This window comes from Epinephelus moara, chromosome 16 (genome assembly GCF_006386435.1).
Source record: "Epinephelus moara isolate mb chromosome 16, YSFRI_EMoa_1.0, whole genome shotgun sequence".
Lineage (NCBI taxonomy): Eukaryota > Metazoa > Chordata > Actinopteri > Perciformes > Serranidae > Epinephelus > Epinephelus moara.
The window spans coordinates 35,683,337-35,706,161 of record NC_065521.1 but is presented as its reverse complement, the minus strand read 5'-3'; the positions used below and the strand labels follow the sequence as shown (position 1 = coordinate 35,706,161).

General features: G+C 40.2%; 1 protein-coding gene across 1 annotated transcript; it reads right to left on the bottom strand.

The window, feature by feature from the left end:
- Nucleotides 1-71: 71 nt before the first annotated feature.
- Nucleotides 72-4,018, bottom strand: LOC126402393 (major facilitator superfamily domain-containing protein 4B-like). The gene is made up of 10 exons (XM_050064309.1): nucleotides 3,722-4,018; nucleotides 3,420-3,618; nucleotides 2,970-3,212; nucleotides 2,707-2,869; nucleotides 2,440-2,555; nucleotides 2,130-2,303; nucleotides 1,868-2,015; nucleotides 1,705-1,775; nucleotides 1,441-1,561; nucleotides 72-1,337 (listed from the first exon to the last, which is right to left on the bottom strand). Exons 1-10 carry the CDS (start codon nucleotides 3,949-3,951, stop codon nucleotides 1,240-1,242), a joined length of 1,563 nt encoding a protein of 520 aa, XP_049920266.1. The 5' UTR covers nucleotides 3,952-4,018; the 3' UTR covers nucleotides 72-1,239.
- Nucleotides 4,019-22,825: the final 18,807 nt, after the last annotated feature.

The following is a 22,825-nucleotide window of genomic DNA, read 5'->3' as shown; positions in this document are numbered from 1 at the left end:
ATGCAGTTAATGCAGTAATAAAATGCGGTGTCAGAATTGTCTGCATCAATCAAAACCTTATGTTCACCGTATCAGTATAATTGTTTCTTTTAATATATATTATACAGTATTCAATGTACATATGTCTATATATATTTAAGTATATTTAGATATGCAAAAACATATTAAGTTATATGACAACAGATGATTACATACAATTAAAATGACAACCAAAAAACAAAACAGAAAAAAGTATTTAAAGGTCCAGTGTGCATATATATATATATATAAAAAATAAAAGTTTTTTATATTTAATCAAACTGAACTACTGATTTTGTAACCTTAACATGAGTTGTTTATATCTACATACAGAGCAGGTCATTTCTGTTGGTTACACTTAGTGAAGCTAAAATATCCCAGATACTGTATGGCCGCAGCTACCCTGCTCCAGTGACGTCATTCGGAGCTAGAGTCTGCACAGCAGTGATGTCAGTGTTATCAAATTTTCCGCCTATACACCCGTCTGACCGATCGTGAGCAGTGCCACTGAATGCAAGCCCACCAATCAGCTCATACAGATGTCAATCATGTTGTTATATTGCCATTTTATGGGATTAAATAACTAATTACATCCAAATTTACCAGAAAAACAAACACAAACAAACAGCAGCCTCATAAAAACTACCTTAAATGACAGAAACCATCTTTGGGAAAAATGTATTTGATGTGTACTTTGAGTTTTTAGTTGGGCCCATGTCCCATTCACTAACATGAAGAGGGCAGGCTTTTTGATCTTTACTGCAGCCAGCCACCGGGGGGCGATCAAGATGTTCTGGCTTCACTTTTGTGGAGCTGTCATGTCGTCCAGCTTTACATACAGTCTATGGTTGCAATCTGCAGCCTCACTGCTAGATGCCGCTTAATCCTACACATTAGACCTTTAAACGTATCATACAGGCAATCAAAATCCTTATATTGTAAATTTCAAACCGTGATGCAATATAAAACAGACCAATCCACAATTTGAAATTTGAAAAACAACCTAAAACTTAGAACTATAACTTCTAACAGTGCAGTGTGGCACTCTATCTTCTTTGCAAGTACTGTGTAATTTCCAGCATAATAGAAGTGTTTTGGCACAATGTTCATTTGGTAGGCTTTGGTAAAACATCTTTGATCCATCATCTTTGATGATAGATTGTTGTAATACTTCATCCCCTACAGTAGCCACTAAAGGACAAAACACAGCTGCTGCCCCTCTCAGCTGCTCTCAGCTGCCTCCTCTTTCTGTTCCGTTCTGGCCGATCCATTCTGCTCTGTTGCTGGTTCCTCCACCATGGCTGATTTTTTCGTCGTTCCTGTCGGGATGCAGAGGGAGCGTGAGTGGGGGGGTGATGAGTGTGAAATGATTGAAAACAAACCTCAGGCGGCAGTGTACGAGGGTGCCGGCTGATACTGTACCTGTGAGGTAATTTCTGTGCATTCGATGGAACAGCAGGAGACCAATGAAGAGGATAAAACCGATGCAGGCGATTATCATTCCACACAGCAGGAAGCTGTAGCTGCCTTCAGTCTGGATAATCTGGGGATGAGACAGAAAACATTAAACTACTGAACACTAATCTAAATCTCCAACGGGCTTGGTTTTGCAATTATAAGCCTATTTCTCTACTTTTGCACATTCTCTCTTTTTTCTATAATGATAAAGATACTCATCAGACTTACAGAGCCAACCAGAACCTGCATTACCATCTCTCCCATCCCTGCACTTGTCACCAGGACTGATGTTGCACATCCTGCAAAACAAGAAATGCATGATTAATTTCCTCTCCTTGCTTTGATTCCATTACTGTGGTATAACAATTGTAATATAAACACTTCATTATACCCTGATAATCAAGGATGTCCTCAGTATAGGCCAGCATACAGGGGAATATGCTGCTAAGGAAGAGCCCACATAAACACGTCCCGGCAAACAGAAAGGTGCTGCTGGTGTAGAAAATAAGCAGCATCAAGACTGTAACAATAGCACCTGCCTGTAAAAACACAAAAGGAAGAGTATAATCAATTAGGTGTTTGACCTTTTAGTTTCATTGTGCATGTCTCGTCTATAATGTGACGCCACTCTATAAATGTTTTATTGGCCTCACCAGGTTGAACATGAGCAGTCTCACAGGCTGAAAACGGTATGACAGAGGAATGGACAGGAGGCGTCCAGCAGTGATCGCTGCCCAAAAGATACTTGCCAGGTAACCCGCTGTCTTATGAGGCAGTAACATAGGTGGTGCCACAGCGTAGGTGTAGACAAAGCCAGCGTATGCACCCTGAAAATAAAAAGGCAGATTCTTTCATGTGCGTACTTTGTGAGTTTTATGTGAAGCAGGCTTTGCAGGCATTCATAAAATTTCATTTTAAGAGAAATGCATGCCCTGTTATTTATAGTTTGCACCCCTCACTCACCACAATGCCATCGGTCATGAAGAGCACCATCCCGCCGAGGATATGAATCATAAAGAAGGATACTGGCAGCCCGCGCAGGTTATCATTCTGACAGCAGCTAAAGATATCCCCATGACCTGTAACGGAGCGAAAGGTCACAAATGACAGATTGTAGCACACAAAATGGCATTTCTTGGGATTTTTTCTTTCATCTGAACTCACTAAAAAAGGGAAAGTATGCAAAATTTATATTAAAATAAGACTCCTGTATTACAATCACTTCTTCACCTCCAACTTCATGTTCCTTCTGCTCCACGTCTGAGCCCTCTGCCCCCTGCTGGGTCTCCATTGCTAGTTCATCTTTGTCCAGAAGACGAGGAGTGCCGCTGGTGCAACACGGGATCAGCTGCTCCCGATACATCAGGAACAGGACTGCAATGGGCACGGGCAGCTGAGGGTGCACAAATATTATCGTCACTTTTTATTTTCAACTATTTACTGAAATATTAGTGAAAAAACGAACTCCTCTCCTCATCTGTTAAGTGTCTTACATTGATAAGCGCCATGATCCAGAAAGCGTATTGCACAATGGACTCCTCTTCCCCTCCCTCATGGGGCAGGGGGCTCTGAGTTATGTTGTGCTCTGCAATCGGACTGTTTCTCAGCATGTTCCTGAAATGATGCATGATCTCAGTCCCGTTCCCTGTGTGATTCCCACAACCCGTCTCTGAGAGGAAAGGATCTGCAATCAGTGGGCTCACCAGGGCTCCGAACCCAATGAAGAAATGAAGAGCCTGTGAAAACGTAGAAGACAAAGGCCTGAGACGTGACTTACTGTGTTTTGTATTCTATAATTAGCTCATAACTTAAGAAAATAAACCTACTGAATGTTTGCCATGATTGTACAGAAAGACAGATCTAAACTGTACTTTATATTGCATCTGAATCTGCTACTGGCTACTGTGTCTGTATTTCTTAAGATAAGGTACAGGCTTTTTCACCTGTAAGAAAACAGCCGAGTCCCTCTGATAGATGGTCACCAGTTGGATGTTAGCGATGGTGTCGATAATGCCCATCGCAAACCCAGACACAGCCATGGCGATGGCAAGCAGGAGAACATTATTGCACAGAGGGATGATGGCAAATATTACAGAGATGACAAGAGCGGAGACAAATAAGGCAGATAGAGCACTGAACAACCTTTTAAAAAAAAGAGAGAACAGGAATACGGTTATAATGATGCTCAGCTGGTCTCAGATTATTCATGCACCTGCGTTGCAGAGTGTGGGGGAAAGATACTTACGTCCTCTTGAAAACACCTCCAATTGAGCTGCCGATCAACAAGCAGAACTGCTGTGAGAAGAACACCCAGGTGATCTGACTTAGTGTTGAGTTTGTCTGACATTGCAAGTCCAAAATTGTGGGTCCGAGGAAAGCGATGCAGAGTCCGAAGCTGAAGAAAACACTCCAGTAGGTCAGCGTGTGATGGGCATTCCTTTTGAAAAGAGTCAGGATCCGCTCATCCACAAACATCTTGACCACAGAAAAGACAGACGCACCTCAGTGAAACAGACTGCCAAGGATTTTTTACTATTATGTTAATGCAGCTCTGAAGTTTTGCGGACGCTTTTGGTTGTATAATGAGTTTCTAGATCTCTTTTAAAGCTTTTAGTGCCCTCCTCTTTGGATTGCTTAACCCAAAAGGATGTCCTCTTGAGTTAATGTGTGAAGTGGAGATTCTTCCAACAATAATATGACTATTCAAATCGTGTCAATGATTAGCAATGAAAAAGAGTCTGTGTTGAAATGCGACCAGAAAGTGTGCATTTGTATGTCATGCAACTTCCAGCCCCATCAATGGAAAAAGTATTATTCAGGAAGTGGTGACACAAAGGCTTCTCATGGACAGGTTGTACTTTCTTTCATACCTGGACAACCCTGCGGCACTTGTTGCAAAAGGAGCTTGGATGCTGACGGTTACATAATGTGCAGTAACATCATCATATCTTACTGTCTATTGAGAATTTAGAGTAAATTATTCAGCTGTGACTACAACATTGTTAAATAAATTATTTGCTATGAAATCTATCTAAAACATCTTCACTCCTTCTTCTCATGCAGCCCTATGTAATCATTCCTTTTATAGACCGTCTTACAGTATATCACTACTGACTATATCCAGTGTCTAGTATGTTACATGTACCTACAGTGTTCTCATTCTTTATTCTTTCTTTATAGCTACTGTTGCGATGTGGCTCTATGGATGGCAATGTTGGTCCGTCAGTCTGCTTTTTTGGCACAGACTGAAATTTCTAAACAACTATTAGATTGATAGTTCTGTACATTCATGTCCTCAGATATTGAATCTTACTATACTATCTGACTATAGTGATCCCTGACTCCATGAGGTTGACATTTTTGGTTTTTAGTGTAATGTCTTGAGAACTATTGGATGGACTGCCTTGAAATATGGTACAAATATCAATGGTACCCCGAGGATGAATCTTAATTACTTCAGTAAACCCCTGACATTTAATCTAGGACCTCCATTACATCACTATTTCAATTGGTCCAATACCTCAGTGTGTGACCAAATATCTGCAAAACTAATGACATTCCAGCCAGCCTCAGTGTTGCCCAGGTCTGATTTTAAAGACCTGCTCCTGAACCAGAACCAGGACGTGCAATACCGCACCCGCCCCACCACCTGCACATATGACCAATTAGTTCCACAACCCGACCCGCCGATGTGCGATCCATATCCTGACCAGAAATCGCATGTCCTGTAATAACCCTGCCCTGTTGAAATAATCTGGTAAGGCAGCATGTTTAAAGTGATCTTTTTTGGCCATGTCATACTTGTGAAACTAAGATTGTGTAATTTAAAATAAAGGCAATTTGAATGAATATTTTTGCATATTCTCATTTTTACAGTTAACGTGCCTATTAGTAATGTGCCTGTCAGTGTTGGCATCTTTTTTAAATTGTTCTCAATGAGGATTGAGCGTATGGGGCTGCCTTGAGAAAAAATGTCGTACCCAGCGTCTTTTATCAAAGGTGTGGCTGCTCCCAGCAATTCTAGCTGAAAATCTCTGAACCTTTCTGAAAGGTGTCGGTGTTGTCACTGCCGCTTCTTTAGCTAGCCTGCTGTCACAACAAAGACAGAAAAGCCCATCTTTTGGGAGCAGATCAGCTGGCAGACACTGGATGTTGCTGGTGAGTGTTTTGCTTTTATCACCGTTGACTCTGTAAGCTTGGTTTTGACAGTACAGTCAACACTCTGTTAATGTAGCATCCCGATAGCTACATAGCTAACGTTAGTGTCAAGATATTGTTGTCATAGAAACATACCCACATGTCACATATTCCAGGTGTTACATATTGCAGGTGACACATTAGACAGAGCTGACACACAAAGTCACCAGTTAGAGGATTAAATGTTAAAGCATTTAATTAAATTATTATTAATCTAATTTCATTTTAATATATTTATTATCCAACACCTGCCATCTGACCCACATGTTCTTTTTTTCACCCAGAACCAAATCCAGAAATAAAATTAAGACCAAATACCACCTGGGTGTTTGCATGTTCTCGTATCAGCGTGGTTTTTCCCCGGGTACTCCAGCTTCCTCCCACACTCCAAAGACATGCAGGTTAATTGGTGACTCTAAATTGTCCGTAGGTGTGAATGTGAGTGTGAATGGTTGTCTGTCTCTATGTGTCAGCCCTGTGATAGTCTGGTGACCTGTCCAGGGTGTACCCCGCCTCTTGCCCAATGTCAGCTGGGATAGGCTCCAGCTCCCCAACAAGATAAGCAGTTATGGAGAATGAATGACTGAATAATTACCACCTGTGAATCACTTTTTTTTGCAGGTCACTTGCAGTGTACTTGATGCAGGACTCTGGCTTTGGTTGTACTTTGTGCTTAGTGCTAATTACCCAATGTTATCAGGCTAACATAAAGGTAAGGAGTTAAACATGGTACACATTATACTGTACCTGATAAACAGCAGCGTGTTGGTGTGATGATGTTCGCATTCTGTCTATGACATTTGGTGATATATGGTGAACAGCGAGAGATCACTCAAGCTGTCTGTCTCCTTTATCTTAATGTTAATGTTAATGGGAGTAAAGTTTCAGTGATAATCACATTTTATCTTGTCTCTTACTTAGTCTTAAATTTCTTTTTTGGCAGCATATGTGTGTGGGTCAGTCCAAAGTTCAGAAAGGCAGCTGAGGATGGACGACATGTGCGATATCACACTGCAATGTTTAGCTTGACCCCATTTAGAAATGGATGTCAGCCTGCTATCTCAAGGCTACGGCACGATTTAGATATTTGGGATTCCTGCATTAAACTGTTCTACAGATTAAAACATTTGTATTCTATATGTGTTGTATTACTTGGCCCTCAGTGGTATGAATAAAAGAAAGGACTTAATACCTAATCCCTTTAATGATTGCATGGGGGAAGCAAAGCTCCACTGGTTGTGGCCAAATTTGGGCTTCCGGCAAGGTCGAAACAAGGGAAAGCAAAGCAATCACAATGCGGGCTGATTATGAGAACTGTGAATTTAGACATCTTTAAACTTTCTAAGAAAGACCCTGGCACCGTTTAAGGCAATCTGAGTTTTATGTATAATATATTTGCATGATAAAAAAAATGTAATGTGCTAAAATGTGCGAGTCAATGCTCTTAGTAATCAATAATCTTATCTTAGTGCTGCAGTGACCCTATTAGCTTCTTTGCAAGTTCACTTGTCTCTACATACATAAGTCTGATGCATACTTTTGTCAGTCACTTGTTCAAGTTTTTCACTGTGACTCATCTTCCTGTCACTGTATCTGTCTCCATAGTGGAGCACACGCCAGGATCCCACAACCTACAAAGCTGCACTGTGTCACTGATTTGCCAGCATGCCCTGTAAGGTGGAAATGCTGCTGGTCAGGTACTAAACCCTAAGAAATATGTCTGTTTATACAAAAGGCATTCATTAACATCCGCTTCCTCTTCTGGAGACACAGCAACACAAGATGACTTCTTCAGGTAATTGTCAACTAACGTGATCGTAGAGGTGTGCGAGGTGGTGTTAAAAATCAACAGCAGCTGCTGGTTACTAAAGTAGGACATGTGCTTTTGAAACAGCCTTATTAACACAGGTTAGATTAGGTGCTGTACGTGTTCACTAATTAAGGAACAAGAAATTTTTGAGAATGTGTGTACTTGGGGAAGTGAGTGGGCGAATAAGTGTACAGCAGCCTAATCTTAGTTTGTTTACTGTGCTTCTTGTTGAGCAATTTCACTCCCTAATTTAGCAACAGTCTACATTTACAGATCCCCTCCAGAAATATTGCGGACAATGTAGAAATGCTCTGCTTGGAAGTGTTTCTGTATGTAGCATTTTCCAATTAAGATTTGATGGATATGTCGGTAGGTTTTAGGAGTGTTACCTGCTCACCCTTTTTTCCCCTTTAAGGGCAGTGGCCTTGTGGGTAACCTGTGAGGGTGTACCGTGTGCTTCAGTGTATGTGGAGGGAAGCAGCTCTCTCTGGGTGTCATGGTGAAGACCCATCCAGCATATAGTGACGATAGCGGAATTAAGTTTCTAGATAAGCTCAGGGCTACTAGGACCGCTAGAAGCCAGTTACCAGCTAATAAAGAGCCAAGCTAAAATTAATGTTAATAAGCCAGCGTGTTCCTACTACTGGAGCCGGTAAGCTGTCAGAGAGAGAGGTAACAGGAGCATTCTTTGGACAGTGTAAAGTGCATTTGGAATATGTGTCTCGTTTAAGGTTTTTACTGCAGTTTGTGACCTCTTGCCTGTTTCTGGTCAGCTCTGTGTGTTGCACACAAACCAACCAACCAACAGTTTACAAGGCTGTGGGTTAGAGATACATGCCCAAAATAAAAGTCCATGTTTCTGGTCAGAAGGAGAAACATATCTGCTTTTAAACATTATGAAAGACTTGGAAATCAATGGGTTTTGGTTATGCAAAAATTACGCAATGCCATCCTTTTAAAGAAAGTTTTTGATGGACTGAAAGACGAAGGCTGTGTCTGCCACCACTTAAATTTTTTTTAAATAAATCCTATCTTCAAAGAAGCAAAATGGTACAAATGGTTCCAACTGTTCCACTTTTTCATATTTTGACGGAACATTAGCGATAATTGCTTTTCATCGACCATGTAAACAACTTTTAAGAATATTCTGTTTTTCAGAGCAAGGGCAACAACTAGAATATTTTGTGCATGTAAACATATGTAACAGGGTCATTTATACAGCAGTGATATGTGCAACAAAGTCAAATGTGTTTGTAATATTAAGCATTATAATTATATACATTTTTTTTAGTTGTTATTAATATGTCAATATGTGGAACGCTTGATACTCAATTTCTGTACCCCTATGTTCACCTTTGGGGGCACCCCACCTATAAAGGAGTGTCTCCCGCCATGGGAAAGGTAAGCGACATTGCTCTAGTAGTAATTTCCATGTTTTAGCTCTGTTAAGCTGTTTACAAGTTAATTTTTCAGCCTAAACTTATTGTATAATGTGCTAACATATTCCTGTGTCACTTAATTTGTGTACGGGCTTGAGTTATATGGTTGTAACTGAGGGAGGATTTTGTCAGGTGTATTTTCTGTGTTTTACTGTACTGAATTGAATGTAACATTACCACCTTTTTGCTGTTGTACTCCTGGGAGAGGGGCTTGAGTTATATGGTCGTAATTGTCAGGAATAAACCGAGATTGCCCCCAAAGATATCCACGGTCTGGGCCTCTTCCTATCAACACAACGCAGACAACACTGGCAGAGTCCACTGGTGACACATAGTCAGTGTGTGCACCTGAGACTTCATGTTTCTTCATTACACTTTTCCTCATACTTTCAGGTGAGCACAAAATTTCTCCCCTTCAGCAGACGAATGGTTAAAAAGTCTTCTAAAAAGTCAAACACTGCACTGTGAAGCTCAAACAAGCAAATTAAATAAAGTCACACAACACATTTTTGAGAAGAGATGTGCATTTCCTAAACACAGTTTCAACACAAGATGGTGTCAAAGTATTGCATTCAACTGCAGTTCAAGGCAAAATCAATCATGTTTGCTTCTATAGAGGGATAATACTTATCTCTCAAACACACCCAGAACACAGCATCTCTTTCTCAGTCTGACACACGGTTTGCTGATGGCAGCCGCACAAAGGGACGACACATCAGTAACAGGGTTTAAAGTGGACGAAAACAGCACTGCCTTGCTCCTCTCTGTCTCATCTCCATAGGATGACATTTAGCCAACTCTCAATCAGAGGCCCGAGACAGTGCCAGGACAATGTGACAGGAATCGCAATTTGATTTTTCTCCCTGCTCTTTCCCCCATCTCTGCTATTTGCTTTATCTATATTGTATTTCTTAAAGATTCAGTGAGCCTGCAGAGGAAAGCACACGCTGCCATATATGATAAAAGAAGAGTAAATGCCACGGATTATACGTTAATACCTCCAAAGCCTGATATATTTCCTCATAAGCCCGTGGATGTGTATATTTAATTATACATGAGTGAGCAAAATAAACATTTCAATGCCTATGAGAGGGAGGAAGTCATAATATGTTTGTGTATTATTACTTGTCAAGTCAGACGGGCATACATGATTCAGTATGCATTAACACAAGTGGGGGGGATTTGCTGAAGTTGACATGATACAGACTCCTCTCGGAGCAATAAGAAATTTATCTGTCACACATCCACATTTCTCCAGTCAGTCCCCATAGCTGGATGGAACTGCCCTGCAGTGCACCCCCTACACATCTCCTCAGGCCCAAAATAGAGCCAAGGATATGTGGTATGCAAACAGACATGTCTGCAGGGCAAAACAGTGCTATTCTACGAGGCGCTGCGCTTTCAAACTAGCTGCTGGTGGAGCCGTTAAGACACAAAGCACTTGTGAAAGTTAGTACATGAGTAGATTAAAAAGTCCTTTCAGTATAATTATTCAGAAGTTTGAGAGAGAAAGGGAGAAAATTAAGTGTCACTTCCATTTGAAATCATTTCTATAAAACTCATTAGTGTGCTCGAGGGTAATTCTTTGCATATTAAAAGAAAGAAGAAGCCAGTCCAAAGATGCCAAAAAAACAGGAATGAAAGTGATTTCATTGTTTGTTTTGACTAATATTTTAAACACTGTTTTGTTTAGACTAAAACTAAATTGTTGCATGGGACAGCACCACCCTACTAATTCATTTGGCCAGTTATGTTTTCATGGGAAACTGGTTTTGGCTACAATTTTAAATAGTTACTTGTTCTATCAAGCATGTGTTCGAGTGACTTTTTTTCAATATCTAACCACGACCATGATCTTCCAGTAAAGGATTCACATTCAGTTGTTTTCTTTTTGTGTGTCATCATTCATCCTGTTCATATACTGTCATCTAAGGGATCCCTTATTAAAACTGGAGTAGGCAGATTTATTTTGGTGTCATTGGGCAAAAATTACATAATAAACCTAAACTTTTCATTCCAGAAAGTACTGAGAGGAAACTAGATGTTTGTAACTCAGCTTGGCTCTGCTTTTCAGGCTTTAGAAAATTGACCAAACCTCTTTGGCCAATCACAAATTATTTCAGAGAGAGGGTGTTTCTATTGGCTGTTCTACAACTGCAGATGCATGTGCACGTCCCTTTGGCGAAAAACTGACTCAGTGGTGGATTTGGCATCGGCAAAAACTGCCTACACTGCAAACCAACCCAAAGAAGGAAGAAAGACTTATTAAAAGACAGTCTGACAGTAAACAAAATAAAACACGTGTGAATATCTGCAGTGTTTAAGAGATGGAGAGAAAATGTTGCTAATAGTTCAGCCTTCTGCTGACTGGAGCCAAAGGCTCATGGCTGCCGCTAATTCATGTTCATGTTTATGTAATATCAGCTAAAGCCTCAAATTACAGTGTGTCCTCTGCCTCAAGTAGGATTTATACCTCTATAGCCTGACGTACACCTCCCTAGAAATGTGACTACACGTCACGGCAACGCAGACCTCCTGTCTATGTTTGTAAGCTGAAACATTTCCCTCAGTGGAAACAAAGCTTGTATTTACTTTAATTTCACAGATAAGAAACAATAAAGTGTGGTGACAATAAAGCCTCCACTGAAATAGTATTTTAGGTCTTCTGTGTGATTTAACCTGACTTCATATGACTTCATATACATTGTAAAATGCCATAAGCTTGTGCTAATAACGTTAGCATGTTGTGTTTGTTTGGAAAGCGAGTTTAGTATAAGACAGTTGTTTTGTTGGTGAACCTTGTGAGTTGTAATGGAGCCGAATTTTGTAACGTTACCTTTGTTAAATGTTGCTGTTGTCCCTGGCTTCAAATGAGTACAAGAAAAGTCCACGAGCTGCTAGGCTACAATGTAAAATGCCATAGGCTTGTACTAAAAACATTAGCATGTTGTATTTGTGGGGAAAATGTGTCCAGATAAAGACAAATGCTTTGTCTGTGAATGCTGCGAGTTATAGTGAAGCTGATTTCTGTACTTGTAATTAAAAATGTCTCTATTAAGCCATGTTTAATGTGTGTTTTGAATCAACTAAACTTTACAGAACTTTGGTCTGGTGTTTCAGAGGTGTAACTATAGAGCAACACAGACATACCACCACATAACTATAAATGCTCACAATGGGATAGGCCATGTGCATAGGCTATGGCTTAGGCTTCACATAGAGCTGACGCACATTATTATTTACATATAAAATATTGCTTTAAATTTTGCTCTGGCCTGTTATTTAAGTTTCTGTTTGACATAATATCTTATCATATCAATGAAATTAATGACAATAAATGGATATGTGACACAAAAAGCAATATATTATTTTGGCCGGTGAAAAATATGCTTGGCCGGAGGACTTTTTCATCTTCCAGTCCCCTCAGCCGATGAGTCAAAGTTAATTTTGGACACTGGTTATAACCAAGAACTGTGTGTTCCCACGTAACCATAACAAAGGTTCACTCATCTTTTCATTGCTACAGCTACATATTGTCTTTCAAGAGAAAGTATTGCAAGAAAAAGGAATGAAAAACTTCAGTGAACATTTAGTTGCTTTTGACCAAATTTTCAAAATTAAGTTGATAAAAAAAAAATTTGTTTTCATACAAAATGTCCTGCTTCACATTAATAGCAGAGATGTAATTTCTAGGACAAATGTTTGGACAGCAGGAGAAAAAGGCCTGATCTCACAAGAAAGATCTTTTGATCCGACTCAAGAGTTATCATGAATCTTAAAAGAATGCTGCTCGTGCATTTTGATGCACACTAGGCCTTTCAGGATGTCATTTAAGTTTTGTAGCGTACTGAGTATAAAGCCTTATTCTCCAATGAGTCTGGCCTTTAATATAATGTGAAAGGAAGTTTAAGTCCAGTGGAGCGTTGATGCTTATTCAAAGACTTCAATCAGGAATTCCCACCCAGGATTCCTAAAAGCGCAGCAGCCGATCACATCTGGAGCCCTCTGAAGATAATGGCCTCTGTCAGCCAATCCCCACTCTGTACTTCATATGAATGGAGCCATGCTGTATCTGTTGATCCCTGTTATATTGGCTAATTATACTCCAGCGCTCAGTGCTGTTAATGACGGTAATTATTGCTCTTATCAAGCATTGTTTATTAGTGGCCAATTAATTATTTGTGGCTGTATCTACACTAGGTTTTGCACCATGAATTATGTCTTTCTGACCGCCTGAGATCATCTCTAACTTCCTCAAACACAACAACACTTGTAATTGATATTAATCTACAGCACATCTCTTCTAAAGGCTCTGCATTAAATTGTACTAATCTTCACATTTTGGTTTGAAAACTGTTCTAATCGGTTCTTTTGACGCAGTAAAGCTGACATTAAATCCTCTCAGTGGGATTTAAGGGTGTCGGCTGGTCTCTACTTTGAAATGTTACAACAAATCCTGGAATGTATTACTCATCAGGTGCCACTCAAGTCCAGCTCAAAAGGTTTAACGTAGCATGCAAATGACAATGATTTTGATTATATATTAATTTGTCAATTATCCTCATGATTAAACCAAAAATGTCACAAAACAGTGAAAAATGGCCATCACTATTTTCAAAAGCCTAAGATAAAAACATTGCTTGCTTTGTCCAAACAACTGTAAAGAAACTGAAGACATTCATATCATAGAAGACGAAGAAAACTATTCAAACATTCATCGTGAGGAGCTGTAACTCTAATTTTGGCTTAAAAACAGACTCAGGTTATTATAGAAATAGTTGCCAACAATTTTTGTCACTTAACTAATCATTTCAGCCTAAGTCTATAGTAAATAACCCGTCTGTCACTTTTTGTGAAAACACAAATCAATGTCCTATTCAGTTTCTACTTTACTTTCTCTGCTGATGCTATGCAGGAAAGAAAGGAGGTAATTCATCCTCTGTGTCTGCAGATCCTCCCAGAGATGATTCATTTGTTGTTTGGAAACTGGGGAAAGAGAAAGCTGCTGAAAAATACAACAAACTCCACCACAGACTGGAGTCTTCTTCATCCTATAACAGCTGATCCCAACCTTTCTTGAAGACCACCCCTATCAGATGAATCCAAGATCCCTTTCATCAACACCACACATCAGGTCCCAAATGTGTTCATTTGAATAAATTATTCATACAATATTCATGATATATTCATACAGCAATTTTTGTATTGAATGCTCAATGTTTAGGTCAGTTTGGTGAAGTTTGCATTTGTTCTTGTGGCAGAAACTGGAGATTTGGTTATTTCAACCATTTAGCCATTACTCTCAGATATTTCAACTGAACTATTTGAACTGTTCATTAATTATTTTTGGGTGCTGTTTAAACATTTACCCACTACTTTAAATGTTCTGTATACGACATTCAGAGCATTAAAGGGGAACACCACCTAAACTAAGAATTCCAATATTTAATTTGCATGGACAAGCAAAGTTAAATTAATATTTGTGAACATAAGCTACTCTCTCTCAAAGCCAGAATCCAGAGAAGTAAGTCTCAAACTTGTGATGTCATCGGATATAAAGTCTTGAGCTGCTCAATAGAAAATGAATCGGAGCCTGATTTTGTGGGCGCACACAGTGTTGTTTTTTTTTTGTTGTTTTTAATACCCAAATGATCTTCTATTTTAGTGTTCTCAGTTCTGAAACAGAAAATGTCTCCATATACTCAGAACATTCCCTGGATGCTTTCAGTGTCATCTACAGCATCTTTCCCAAGTCATTGTCTGTTGAGCAGCTCCAGACTTCATAATCTATGAAATCACAAATCTGAGTTTTAGCCCTCTAGTGTTTTGATTTGTAAGAGAGTTGTTCCTTTTTATAAATATTTTCAAACTAAATGTATTTGTTTTGAAAATTGCTGAAGTTCCCCGTTAATATAGCAGCAAACAACCATATGCTATGTATAGATATAACAGGGTAATGGTGTCTTGAGCAGAGAATTAAGTCACACTCCCTCTGTGTGTGTCAGTGCATGCATGTATCCCCATGGCTAGCTCATTGCTGCCACTTTGCACTACGCTGATATGGTGCCAGTTACCGGTGATATTGGTATGGCGACATCACGGAAGCGTAGCGCCCACCCTCCGGATCCCTTCTGGTTAACACTGTAAGCTCTTTCAGCACAGACAACTTGTACATTTTAATTTTAGAGCTTTAGACTTCTCTAACTACTTTTAATGCACTCTCAATTGCAAAACACTGTGTTCAAGTTACAGCTGATTTAGCATATGGATATATATTTTTTTTATTTTCTGTTAAAATTGTTATTATTATTATTTTTCCAATTTAGTTACACAGTCTATAGCTAAACCCCAATATTTTCATGTACCTCCTGAAAACTGCAGAAGTACCCCCTAGAGCACTGGTTCACAACCTGGAGGTCCCAACCCTCACATGGGGTCACCAAAGCTTCAGGGGCACTAGGATAGGGTGGGTTGGGTGGCGAGGCCTTCTTGATTTTAAGGGTTGTAAAATTAAAAACAAAACAAAAAGACAGTAGGCCTATATCTCAGTGCTTCATTCATTTATGTGACAATAACCAAATGAAATTTTTTTTGTTTTTAAGTTTAGATTATTATTCAACATATAAACTTAAAAAAAATCTCATAGGATAAGGGCACGGTGAAGACCTGAACACAGGCTATATTCACGGAGCCTTCACTCACTGCTGAACAGCCTCGTCCTGCATTTAAAAAAGCAGTTAAACAAACAAAGAGCTAATATAACAATGGCCGAGCGTCAGGGGGAAGAAAACAATGAATTTGTCAAAAAAGAGGCCTATCAAGTATGCACGATTGTTAAAATGAAAAAAAAAGAAAGAAAGAAAGCATAATACAGACAGAGAATCATATTAAAAGGTCCTAAAAATATCAGTAAAACTCATCTCTGATGTGACAGGAACAAGCTACAAAAAATTCATCCAAATCATTAATTTTACACAAACTTCCTGCTGTTGTTGTGTTCACTATTTGGGTTAATTGTACAGTTTTTCATTTATTCTGTACTGTTATTATTATTCATTCAATATAATGTGAAATGTCAAAGATAGAGAAGGGGTCGCTTAGGGAAAAAGGCTGGGAACCCCTGCTCTCAGGTACATGTACCCCTGGTTGGGAATCACTGCCCTAACACATTGAATGTTATGAATTAAGAAGAAAAACAGGTTGCAAAGTTACTGAAGGTCTAAACACTCTGAATGTCATGCTATTATGTAAGCTGCTAGAAATCTATTAACTTTGCTGCTCCTCTCATATTCATGCTCATTTTCAAAAGCCTGAACAGCGGCTCAAGGCGAATAAGAGACACACAGCTTTTGCAATTGATATTATCCACTGTCAGTGCCTACCTTATCCAAACAATCTAAACTGTATGAGTCTATGTGGAGGTTACCACTGCAGCACAGACTCTCCTATGATTTTGCTGTAATTCTAGGAATCATTGTAATCTATAGAGAACAGCTGACTAAAGAGTAAAATCAAAAGTAGCATAACAAAGGATTAGTTTCACAGTGAAGTACGGTTTTCCTCAAACGGATGTGACAGAGAGTTCCACAGTATAGAAGGCTCAGACTGAGCCAACACAGGAATAGAAATCCACCATCGTGCCCATTTTCATGGATGAAATGCTTTGTCAGTATATCAGCACAGATAATAACTTGAATGCTGTGATAGAGTGTACGACCTCAGTGGATTTAATGAAAGGCAAGTGATGAATTCAAAACCCCACCAAGGGAAAAAGTGATTTCTGTATCGAGGACTGAACTAGCTTTGTTCCCCTGAAGATTTTTTCCCTGTCAGAGGCAGAAGAGAGAACAACTCATGCATGCAGCTGTCTGGTAATATATGTTTGTACACACATCCGGACACAGAAAACACAATGGTGATTTATTCTTTTCTATCATAAGATGTCTCTTGCTTTTCCCCTTCTTCTCCTTCTCCCCTGTACTCTCTCTTCCCCCCCGCCTCTCCCGACACAGTTGTAGAGAGCGGAGCAATGATGCGTGTCTTAGTGAAACCTGGTGAATAGTAATGAACCGAGCCTGTGTGTCTATTTGAGGGAAAGCAAGAGCAAGACACAGAGAGGGTAGGGAAGGGGTTGTGGGGAAGCAGCAGGAGGAGGAGGAGGGTAGACTGTGAGTGAAAACAGGGCTTCTCTTGCGGCACTGATGCAGCACAAGCAGCGGTGAGAAGCACAGTGGTGACTGACAAGAGATGCAGTTGCATTAATCCTTTACATATGAGCTCATCAGCCATTCTGATCAGGACGATGTGATTAACACATCACTCGTTAAAACCTTCAACAAACTGTATCTTTTCTCTGGGTGTGTTGCTTGTGCTTCATTATACAGTAGCTCATTCTCCCCCCTCACACAGACGAGGAGGAGGGGGTGTATTAGTAGAGGAAACGGATGGAGGGGGAGAAAGCTGTGAGTGAATGTGGCTCAGAGAGGGGCAACAGCACCTGCTGTCTTCATCCCAGATTCACCAGGCAAAACAGCATTCTCCCTCTACCAGTGATGCACTGTTAGGAGGACAAAGACGGGAGAAAGGAGGCCCAAACAAAGACTGTAAAGACAGCAGGATCTTCAGATCAGTGCTGACTTGAAGCTGCCGCTCATTTTGCAATTTTCATGGTCCTCCTGGGTTTCTGTTAAAAGCCTTACACCCACACTGTCTGTGCTGTATGTGCAGCATGGCAAAAACAAAGTTTGTTGGGCGAAAAACACGAGCATCAATCCAGATAAAATGGTAAAAAAAGAAAAAGAAAAAGTGAGCTCCTGTATACAACCGAGGGATAAGTGACTGGAATATTCAGCAACTGGCTGCAAAGATCAACTAGAGTGCCAGGACTGAAAGGAAGGGAACAAACACAATAGTCAGCCCCCCTACCTCAGCCCCTCTTTTATCCTTTTCCATCCAGGACCCACGGGCACTCTGCCAACTTGGAATCTTAAGAACTCATTCAGAGAAAGCCAAAGAAAGAGACTTGTTTAAAACCAGGACCCATTCTCTCACAGTCTCTTGTTTTTCCTTACATTTCCCACGTGAAGAGGGATTTCTGGTTGCTGTTTTCTCTGACATCGCATCTGAGGAGGGTTGAGGGGGTAGTGGAGGGGTGTGGGGGGGTTGTTCAAGAATTGCCATTCATGTAACGTTTCGTCAGATTCGTGGTTTGAGAGTATTGTGAGGGAGTGATCTCCCTTCTGAGCCCCCTTTCCCCTCTCACGCTCTCTCCCTCTCTCTCCCAGTTTTCATTCTGCTTTTACTCCCTCTGTCTCCCCACTCTCGCTCCTGCTCACATAGTAACTCCTCCCCCCCCACTACCCATTGTCTCTCCATACAGTATTAGGCTGAGGGGATGCCATACTCGTTCCAGCGAAGGGACGCAGGAGAGGGAGAAGGAGGTAAGAGTCAGATTTATAGCATGAGAATGTATCCGGCACTAAATGCATGTCACTGTTCACTCTCAGAAGTGTAAAGTGTGACGGGCAAAATAGCTGTTTTGTTTTCCTCAAGAAGGACAGTGAGGATAAGAAGCTGCTTTTACTGATGCTCTGGGGGATTTCATGTGTTGTATGCAGTGTTTTCAATGTGTTTTGGATGTCTTGTCTGGCAGTGGAAGGTGCTAAGGTGTGTTTTTAACATATGAAAAGGGAGTGCTGCATAGGAAAAGAAATCAGGTGCCACCCCTTTATCTTTACATTCAAGACCAGTGTCTAAATGTCAGATTGTGGTTTGTACTGTTGTAGCTCTGCATCTACAATTTCTGCTGCTCAAACTCTTCTGTCAACAGAACAGAGGAATGTATGAAAATATACTAAACGTAATCTTAAGCTAATAAAAACATCTGGATAATAACGATTCCCTTGAACAGGCTCCCAGCACAGAGGGACCATGTACGATGTTTAGGGATTAAAGCTAATCCTCCCTGTGGCTGAGATTCACCTTCTTGTCTGGACAGAGTCTGACACAGGGGCTTTACTAATTTATGCTGAGACATGCATGAGAACCGGCTCCCTGGAGCTCAGTGGCACTGGTCTTTTTCAAACCTGGAAAAGGCTGATTGAGTGAACACTTTCCCGTCAATCTGTGGGTAATGTTCTCCGTCAGAGGTCATGTGAATGTCCAGCAAGTGTGAGACCAATGAGATATAAATCTAAGTATGTGAACAGCTCAGTGTTTGTTGGGCTGACGACCTCAAAATAGTTAGACGTCTTACGATAAAGTATCTTGTTATGAGAACTATGAGACAAAATGAGTGTTTTTGCTCCCTTGCACTGCCAGAACAACTTGAAACAGGTGCATAAAAAGACGACCAGAAGTGGTTCTCAGTACTGGACAGTTGCAGCCTAGTACAGGAAGCTTTGTGTGCTTGTTCAGAGGAAAAAAAAGGGAGGCCGTCTCAATGGGGCTTTTGTTGTTTGAGTTGGAGACAGCAAAAGCACAAGAAACACTGACTGACAAATACCTGGCCCCTCTGTGCCTCAAATCTCTCCGAGTTGCACTTGATACAATGTCAACAAATGCCTCCTCTGTCCTCCATAGTAGCCCCGTTTCCTCTCTGTCCACAAGATTTTTTCATGTTTTTATAAAGGCTACTGTTTTCCGAGCAGACATCTGGGTGAGCAGATTTGGCCTGCATAGCTTGAGTGCTGAGTCTCGACTCACTGAGGGGTTGAAAATGGTCCAAGGCACTTACAGCAGTTTAATATTGTGGTAAACAGTCTGGCGTTGCAGCCCAGTGTATGGAAAAGTTACAGTGTTTATTTGACTACTGTAAGGTTACAGAGTTGTGGGAGTGTGTGTGAATTAAGAAATCAATCAAACAAACATATTAGTAGTTTTTCTGTGCAGTAATGATGCTTGACTCATCAGTATGGTGGCTTTGATTAAAGACGCAGAAGAGCTACTGCATGGAAATGTGAAGTTAATGTCTGCAAAAATGTTTTGGTCATTAATAAAAACTGCTCGGCTTCCTGGGCCCAGTGGTTGAATCAAAATGCTGAGGTAATGATCTCCTTTGTGCTGGTGGAAGTCAAGCAGAGGGGTTGCTACAGAATATAGAAATACTTTACGTAATCTGTTTTGAATTCAGATACAGAACCCCCTTTTGATTAACACTGCACCTTTTCCCCGCAGACATTGATTTAAAACGGCATATTTAATCAAAGATTATTCCGTAAACCCCCCCGAGGAATTGAATAGCTCGCGGGGTATTGCTGTGAGATTCAAGCACCGGGTAGGGGTCAATTTATTTGAGTTTGTGCTGTGAAAAATACAATTCCCTCTGTCTAAAGACTAACAAGACAGTCTCATTTTACTCCCCTGGGCCTCAGATGAATACTTACAGTTTCTTTAGTTAATTATTCATGCCAATGTGAGTTTTAAATCCTGAATGCTCTCTGCAGCCTGCCCCTGTTTTTTCCTCTTTTTGTTTTCAAGCTCTCAGCCGCTCTCAAATATATCAGTCACTGATTTTGTATCATTCTCCTCCAAATCAAACCACAGCTGTGTCTTATGGCTTTCTATTCCTATGTGAGTTCGTTCTAACATGTCATGTAGGGTTTAAAGCCATTGGATACACAGTGGACGTTCACCCGAAGAACTGTTTGAAGAATGTACTTCTTCAGATGTCTTTGCTATGTGCAAATGCTGTTTAACCCCTGCTCAAGATAGTCAAAGAACAACAGCAATTATTTTCAATTCAAGTTAAGCTTTTGTGGCATTTTGTAGCTTCTACATTTCTACATTTTAAGTAATGATATCGACAAAATCTGCAGCCAACAGCATCTACATCATGCATCTTTCCTCGCATCCAACTTTTAGAGTTGTGAGGCAAATCCAGATACATTGATTCGGAGCAAACATTAAGACATTTTCCTCAAGATATTTTTGGAAAACAACTGCCTGGTTTTCATAACAGTTGTGTCTTAGCAGATGGTCAAGGAAATGAAACAGTTCTTTTCCTGCTGCTCTCAGCCGTTTCACAACTCCCAGGAACAGCTTAGAGCTTGTATTACCGACTGCTGGGAAGTTTACCGTGGAAGTCACAACTCCGTGCATTCAGAGATTGTGTTTAATTTAATGACTGTGTGATATTCTACGCCACCTGTTATTTAAAAGTGGAAGTTCAGGATTTTTTTAAGCCTGTCCTGCTGATCGGTCATCGGTCCCCTGTGAGGACACGTTTTCACACCATTTCCTCAGGGAGCGACACCTCTCTGGTTCTACCAGTGTTAGCTGAAGTTTATTTAGTATGACATCATTACTGTCTAATAAAGCTTTACCTACACGAACCTGCCAGTGACAGCATTTATGTGTATGCTGATTCAGATTGGCAACAATTAGACCTACATATAATGCAATGCTTTATGTTTTCCCATTATCAGTAGAATAGTAGGGCAACACCATTCACTCCAGTGATGGTTATTTCTTGTACGCCTAACACTAGCAGTCACTCAGCGCCAAGCCAAATAGCATTAAAAAAAACACTGCTTTGTGATGTGAAGCGGCTTTATTCTGTGTTTTTACTGGTTTATATCACTGGGTCTGTTTGTTTTAAGAGGAAGAGACCTCTGTGGATAATTCGGCTCCCAGTAAAAAACCCCTGAACAATGAACACTGAAGTAATTCCAACTGGGAGTTCAAGTTTGGCACATTTGAGAAGTTTCAGCTGGTTGCAATCTACAATCCTCACCACTAGATGCCACTAAAATCCTTCACAATATAACTTCAGAGTTAATCAGCAAAATCATGATATGGTCCAACTGCACCAGCCAACCTTCCCTCTTTCATAGTAGCCAGGGTCAGTGGTTATAAGAGAAGTGTAATTAGAAAATATTATTATTCTACAGTGATGACATGTAGCAGCATGTGAAGACTAACATACGTCATAGCTATGAAAGAAAAAAATCTTACTCAGAAGTAGAAAAAAATGGTGTGACATTACCTTAAAGAAGTATTCCACTGCTGAGGATGGTCTTTTCATGAATCTCGACTATCTATTCAGAAGACAGACACTTTTGTAATTGATGCTACTTGACCTGAAAAACACTGAGGAAGAGGTTCTGTGGCATTTGCTTTTGCACAAGAGGTAGAAAACCTACAACTACCAGAATGCACTCTGCTGCAATGGACCTGTTAACACTTATGCTGGTAGGTGATGTTATGCGAGTTTCTTATCTGGAAACAATATGGCGGCCAGCTGGATACAAATGGAGTGCGTTCTAAATCACATACTTTTTAAAAACTTGTACTGCAGCTGTCCTTAAAAAGTATCCACACAATTGGGACATTCTACTGTCTCATAACATTACGCCTTGAACTTTGACCCTCTGTCTCATATATTCGTTGCCTTGGAGATTAAACAAACGCCACTTATCGAGTTCTCCAAGACGGAGATCATCAGAGAGATCTGCTGTTGTTACTTTGCAATGTATGTAGTTCAACTTTAAAGTTATAACTGCACAGATTGTAGATTCTAACATATTATATTTACTACTATGAAATTACATCTGCATTTCTCTTTCATTGTAATTTTTATAGTTACAACCTATTGTTGCTTGTAATATTTACGCTTATTTTGTTTACTTAATCTATTATTATATATATGGCCATTAGTTAATTGAATTCACCGTCATCCGTCATTGCGACTTCTAATAGCTGTCAATCAGCTGTCAGTGAGCTATTAAGCTGTCACGTGTTTGCAGCTCAGTCGAGGTGACATATCATCCGCTGTGCAGAGGATTGTGGGTCAAAATAGCGAGAAAAATATGGCTGGCTTGCATACTGCAAAACTGGACTGGATGTAGTAGAACATCCTGGTATTTTCAAATGCATACTGCATTTACTACTAAATCTTTCTCTG

Coding starts and splice junctions, on each gene's coding strand:
- LOC126402393 (XM_050064309.1), bottom strand. CDS start 3,951: ATGTTTGTGGATGAGCGGATCCTGACTCTTTTCAAAAGGAATGCCCAT. Junction 3,213..3,419: donor ACTCGGCTGTTTTCTTACAG/GTGAAAAAGCCT, acceptor ACGTTTTCACAG/GCTCTTCATTTCTTCATTGG. Junction 2,556..2,706: donor GAAGGAACATGAAGTTGGAG/GTGAAGAAGTGA, acceptor GCTCCGTTACAG/GTCATGGGGATATCTTTAGC.